Here is a 6,714-nt window from a genome sequence, read left to right as displayed (position 1 = left end):
GAACATTTTCTCGTGCGCCCTAACGGCCGCCCGTGCGCCCCTGGATGCGCCATGCGCCCCGGGATGCATGCGCCCCCATCGGTCTGTCCGACGCCCCCCTCTGCCTTGTCAACACCCCGCTCCCGGGGCGCCCGCTCCGCTAACTTAATGAGCGGTATCGAAAATTACCGAGGTTTTTTGCTTTTTCGGGCGTTCGTGCGCCCCCCACGGAGAATGTGCCCTGGGCGGCCGCCCACATTGCCCATAGCTAGGACCGGCCCTGGTGCTGAGCATAATTTCTCTCCATGTCTAATTAAATGTCCTGGTAGTTTTGTATTCAGTAAAGTTCAGCCTCAGAGTGTTGTGTATAATCATAACAAAGACCAAAGAGGTTGATGGCCATCAAAAGATGATTAGAGATTGTATGAAGACAGTAAACACTGTAAATGATCAATCAGTACAGAGTGAGTAAAGTTTAAGTCTTTAACTAACTCACAACATCAGTGACTGGTTTTATTGAGTGTAACAGAAACAGTTAACAGCCATGTAAATATATGAAACCACTAAAATCATTACAGTTGCATTTGCATCATTACAGTTGCAGTTTCATTATAGTTCACAGAAATATACACATTATATACAATACCTTTATGACTGAAAAGTTACTGACATAATAAAGAATAACACCAAAGTAAATGTTGATTTTTTTAGTTTTCTTTTTGTCCCTTAGAAATCACATCATAAATCTATACAATCCCATTGACTGTAAGATGCTGCCCCCTAAAGGATCAGTTTTAGTAATGGCAATAGATCAGCCATCAAATTAAACAATTCTGAGCAAATGTTACCTGTGCAATTTCAGTTGAACCTGTCGGATACATTTAATGAAATTCTATAAGAGGAAATGCACAAATGGGGATGATGGTGAGGGTAGGAAAGTGGCATTAGACTTGACTTGATTTGACTAGACGCTGAATGTTGGTAGAAAATGACAAAACAGTGGCCTTGTGTGTCCCATCCATTTACCTCCCATGAGGCATTGGCATTTTCATGACTCACATGGCCACTAGAGGTCCCTGTCAGGTAGATTTTAGGTTGAGCCCAATGCTGTCCTGTACTGACAGCCTGTTTACTGCTGAATAGATGATCTGCTGTCTTACAGTTCACCTTCAGTTTAGCTGATTATTTATTTTTAGGCACTTTTTTATTTATCCCTGAATGGTCTGACTTGAGTTTCCTGTATTTTGCTGATCATTTATCTCATCTAGTTTGTTTATTAATTTCCTCATGATATTGTCTAACTCTGTCTTTTTCTCTGTCACCATAGTTTCTCCATAATGCACAGCCTTCAAAATGATGTCTAAATCCTGTATTTTCCTATCAGGACTTCTCCCTAGAGAATCTTTTTTCAATCCTTTTCCATCTTGTTTTTGTTTCTGGATCAATTCCTGTTGGTCGTACTTCTGTTGTTGCACATCTATTTTGTTATTATTTAATAAATCAAGCAACCCTACCACATCTTTGTATTCTTCTTGCACTTTCTTTAACTGTTCATCAAGTTTAGTTTTTTTCTCATCCAAATCCTCGATGCTCTCTGACATGACCTGCAGTGTTTCACTTTTCTCCTCAACAAGCAAGGGAGGAAGTTCTGTGTTGGTACTTCCTCTCGTTGCTTTTGTTGTAAAGTTGTGGCCTGCAGTAAAGAAAAGAAAGAAACAGTGTAAAACTGATAGAGACAGAGGTGGAGTGCACAAAGTAATGGCTGACTTACTGTTTAGTCTCCGTCTCCGTGTCCACACTACAAAGACAACTCCAAGAACAATCATGAGAACCACAGCCAAGCTGATGATGGTGATGATGTGAGCAGCAGAACTACACGGACAGCTGAAGAAATCATCTGTAATAATAATAAAACAAAGTGCACCAAGAACTAGAACTCAGAGATTTGAGCCTAACATATAAGGATAGATGTTATTTCCCACCTGGAATATAGATCTGTGCCTCTCTGGTCTGCTTGATGTTCTTCTGTTGGACTCTACAGGTGAAGCTGTCACTCTTTCTCACAGTCAATCTTCTGCTGACAGTATAGAGGTCATCAGGACCTCTGACTGTCTCTGTAGGTCCAGCAGAGAGGAGGTTTCCCTCAGCGTCCAGCCAGAACACCTCAGGCTCTGGATACCAGCCTTCAGAGTCACACTGTAGAACCACCTCTTCATTGTTCTCAGTCCTCATTAAGTTGATGATAAGTGAGGAGACTGTACCTAATGATGAAGAGAAGTTATCCTTCAAAAGGTCTGTATTTATCACAATATTGAGGTTCCACTATAATGTCACATCAAGGTTCTGCCCTGTTAAGTCAATATAGTTTGTCCACTCACCAACAACAAGCTGAACAGAAGAATCCCTATTCAGTGTGGGAAGGAAGCATCTGTATGTTCCCTCATCGGAGAGTTTTACTTTGGAAAGTTTCAGTGAGATGTCTCCATGTTTCAGTTTACTGACGTGCAACGAAGTTCTCCCCACATAGAACGGATGTTGTTTAGTCTTTAGTTCCACGCCGTCACGCCACACATAGACAAATCTGGGATTCAGATCCGGTCTCGCCCATTCCACAGTTTGGTCAGAGGCATCCACAGCTGGTGACAAATGGCATGGCAACATGATATCATCACCAACTGTTGCCACAATTGGCTCTGGTGGACCAACAACCTGAGGCTGACCTGAAAAGAAAAGACATGGTCTTCATTTTGAGAAACTGATACATCTGATATATGTTAAATCAGGATAAACAGCCATCAAGTTAGTTTATTGTGTCATGTTAAGAGGATTAAGGAACTCTTGTTGTACTCATGTAATGATTAAAGTGCAATAAAGCCAGAGCTGTAAACAGTGTGTCACAGGACACATCATGTGGTCTGAGAAGAGCCATGAGTAGAAGCACACAATAGATTGAAGGGATGGTTAACCTGTCTGTTGACCCAGAGTGTGATTTCCTGTTTGTCTGAGGATCTTTGGGGCTGACCAACCAAGCTGCTGTCAATCCAGCCGATTGTGAGGCCTATATAAGATCCTGGTTGAGAACCTGGGCTCCATTTACTCTCAGAGAGGTTTTTCCTGTGGTTGGTTCATCTAGCTGTTGAGAATTTGCTAAGTAGACCTGAGTTGTGTAGTTTGTTTAACTCCATGTTAAAATAATGTTGTACAGTGTGCCGTCTTTACCTCCACAACGATGTGTTAGGAAAACAAACAGAGTGATGGAAAACCAAAGTCCAGATGGCAGCGAGTCGAGGTCTACAGAGCCCGCCATCTTTCAGGTGAAGCATCCTAGAGTTGAAATAAAGTACTTTAAAAAAGGTTCATCCGTACAGAGGACACACACGTTTCATGTTTTTTTCCAGTCTGTGTGGTCTGCTGGCTTCCTGGTCCCTCTCTTCAGCTGATCAACCAATACACCTGCAGATGATCTCATCAATGCCAACACACCATAACACCATAAAACTCCAACTCATTCAGCGAGAAGGTGCCAGATCATTCAGCCTGTTTCTTCACTTTCTAGTTCTCCAGGTAACTTGTGTTTTCTCGCCTCTCCAGATCAGTTTGCCTGCCTGCATGTTGCTACGACCAGATTCAACTTCACAATCCAGACTGTACCTGCCACCTGAAGCTAAGTCACTATCTTTTATTCAAACGTTGTCTTTGACTGATTACAGTCTCCTGGTCGGAGTTTGTAATTGATTTCACCCCCTCAGCTATAACGCATACATTTTAGGCTACTCGTGTTTATTGGAAAATAAGTAATAATACTTTACAATAAGACCAAATTACAATGCAGATCCATGCAATAGTGAGAAGAATTTAAACCAGTGATATCCAATGATCAGATTAAAAATAAAAAAAATAACCTACCTTTTGGATCTTAATGCAGTCACCTCCTCTTACACAGTGAAGAGATCTGCACTGCCAAAGTCCAGCAATTCAACTTCATTCTGTTAATCAGTAAGCTGCACCACGTGACTATGATCTGTGAGCTGCAGCCTATGTGACTTTTTAACTGTTTATCGGCTGCAGAGTTGATGTAACAAAAGAAATGGCCTCACATGCTGAAATCTACCATTGAACAAAATGCATTAAAGTATCAAGTTTGCATTTTCTGTTCTGCTGAATTATTTATTGGCAGCAATTAGGATTAATGATACAACAGAGAGTTGAGGCAGACTACAAGGGAAACAAGGGAAAGGACAGCTGCAACAATCTAAACAAAATCATAAGAAACGTCACTTACTAATCTTTACTAATTAACAAATCACAGGGGGATAGCACCCCTTAACTTAGTGCTTAAAAAATATCTACTTATGTATGCATATAAACGTATACCTGGCCCAGTCCCCAGGTCATGAACAACATAAGTACCCCAGAGGAAAAAAACAAATGAATACAATTATTCACATTTATAATACTGCTACAGCAAGCTTGAGAGCTCAAGTGGACGTTTGAGGAACTGCAGTTTTTGGCACTTCTGCACAGGCTTCACTTCACATACCTGACTGTGTGTAGACATTAACCCCAAAAACAAACATAGAAGCTTTAACTGCAGCTGTAACAGATGTTACAGCTTTAGACGACAGTAATCTAATCTTAATTCAAATGAATAAGGCAGGGCTTTGATTAGGAAGCTTTAACTGCAGCTGTAACAGTATCGTTTACACGGTCTAGTACTGGAACTAGCTCAATTTCGTATATTCGTCCCTTAATCCTTACATTTATAACTGCTTCATTATAGTGTGCATGTCGGGCCTCTGCCCTTTCCTGTGAGTAGCGGCCCACGTTGACGCTATGGTTTTTTGATTTTAACATTTCCTTGTTTCCTATTGGACGAGCTTTTGTGTGTCTTCAACTGATATGTTACACCCCAGTGTCCTTCTGTAGGGTGGAACATTGTTTGTTGATACAGGAAGCAGTCACGACTTTCTCTGTTCTTCGGCACCTCCGTACTTCATCTTTTTTCAGATACTGTGTCTATATTTATTAAACAAAAAAATGATTCATTTGGCATTTCGGTTTTCCCTTTGGCGTACATTTTTAATTCCTGCTTTTCAGGTCTTACTCGTGCTTCCTTTTAAGTGCTCCATCGTTAAACGTGGGATCAGTTGCCGGGCATAAAAATTGTTATTTTACTGCTACTATGTTTTCACGATCACTATATTCTGCCTTTTCCCCATCTGCTACCATGGGATCAGCGTTCCGCGCTTTTTTCTGTGTTCACCCGGCGGTCTGAGCCTGTTTCTGCCCCAGAGCCTCCACCTCTGAGTGATTGTGTTTGTGTTGTAAAAAATGCTACTGGTGGGTATTTCTAGTGGCTCGGTGGGGTTTTCTCGGTGGGTGGCATGTCTGTTGTGTTGGGGTGTACGATGCCTATAATTTGTTTTTTTTTTTTTGTCTTTCTGTCCCCTTTTCTCTTCCTTCCCCTCCTCCTTTTTTCTCCTGTTTTCCCTTTTTCTGCTCCTTTTTTTTCCTCTGCTTTTCTTCTTCTTTTTCTTTTTTCCTGTACTTCTCTTCCCTTTACTCTTTCCCCTCCCTCCCCTTTCTTCTATCGTTTCCTTCCTCTATCCTTTTCCCGTTCCCCCCCGTTCGCTGTGCGATCAGGCCAGACATCCGGCCACACGGGAAACTTGAGTAAACCTGTCCTATTAGTATTTCCACCTTTGCTTTTCTGTAGGGTTATGATGTTTTCTTCTTCTTGTTTTGTATGACCACCGGGTCCGCCCCGGGCCCCTACACACCGGACGACCATGGGATCCTTTGGTCCAGCTCTCTCGGCCTCAGGTTTTTTCCTGTGTAGTAAATACTGACTCTTTTACTGTTTGGGACATCATACCACCAATTCACTCATTTTATGATCAGACGTGTGGCCTTCGCTCGTAAAAAAACTGAGCGTTAAAAACCATTCTACTCTTAGCGTCTGTGTGGACCACTACTTGCTCTGTTTCGCTCAGCAGAACATATATTCTCACTCAGTCATGCATGGTCCGAGTGTATTACTGTCGTTGTGATGTGCTTTTGTCCCTTCCCTGGGCGCGTCAGGTGCCGGCCGACTCTGTTGTATCTTGCATGTACTGAGTCGCCAACATGCTTCCCTAACTATACAATTTGTTCGGGTACCAAGGCCGTTGCCGGTTTGTCGGTACAAATAACGGCAACCCCATTAACAGACAGTTGCACAAAAAGGCAAGTCGCCGCGGGCCCCATGATTTTGCTGTCCTGCAGAACTATCTGTGGGTTTGTTCTCTACCCCTCTTTTGTCTAGAGCCATCTGCTGTGGTGCGATCCAGGGGCAATCCTATAGGTTTTTAAGTATTGCGTTTATTATGATGATTTATCTTTGATTATTAACTCTGCAGGTGCTAAACTTATATCTCTTTGTGCGTCTGCTAACCCACGCATGCCAACGCTTGTGTTGGCATCCTTCCTGCCACAAAGCAGTTTGGGCTATTCAATTACACTCCGTTGGCAATCCATTTGAGGCCTTCACCTATCTTGGAAGTGTTACAGGCTCTTGGATCGCACCCTCCTGAACGGTGCATGGACACATTTTGAGTGTCATCCGTGTGCACTCACACACATAAGAAAACAAGTGCCCAGCTTGTCGTTGTGTTCTTGTTATCGACCTCCACAACGCCTTTTTTTCCCCCGGCGAGCGGCACAAAACGGTAATCCTTCCTATGTACGCTTACTCGC

At 42.5% G+C, this 6,714-nt stretch overlaps 1 protein-coding gene across 1 annotated transcript in view; it reads right to left on the bottom strand.

Annotated features, from left to right (window-relative positions):
• Positions 1-4,566, bottom strand: part of LOC113744999 (butyrophilin subfamily 1 member A1-like) — a gene marked incomplete at its 3' end in the record, with an annotated part of 10,647 nt that extends 6,081 nt beyond the window's left edge. The window contains exons 1-5 of the mRNA XM_027276367.1: positions 3,886-4,566; positions 3,199-3,303; positions 2,358-2,699; positions 1,962-2,240; positions 1,839-1,876 (exon numbers count right to left, since the gene is read on the bottom strand). Of these exons, the coding sequence (XP_027132168.1) occupies positions 1,839-1,876; positions 1,962-2,240; positions 2,358-2,699; positions 3,199-3,286 (747 nt within the window). The remainder of the gene's footprint in view (positions 1-1,838; positions 1,877-1,961; positions 2,241-2,357; positions 2,700-3,198; positions 3,304-3,885) is intronic.
• Between the last annotated feature and the right edge of the window lie 2,148 nt (positions 4,567-6,714).

Source organism: Larimichthys crocea, unplaced genomic scaffold (assembly GCF_000972845.2).
Source record: "Larimichthys crocea isolate SSNF unplaced genomic scaffold, L_crocea_2.0 scaffold357, whole genome shotgun sequence".
NCBI classification, from domain to species: Eukaryota; Metazoa; Chordata; class Actinopteri; family Sciaenidae; genus Larimichthys; species Larimichthys crocea.
The sequence above is the reverse complement of the archived record's forward strand: the minus strand, read 5'-3'. Positions and strand labels throughout refer to the sequence as shown.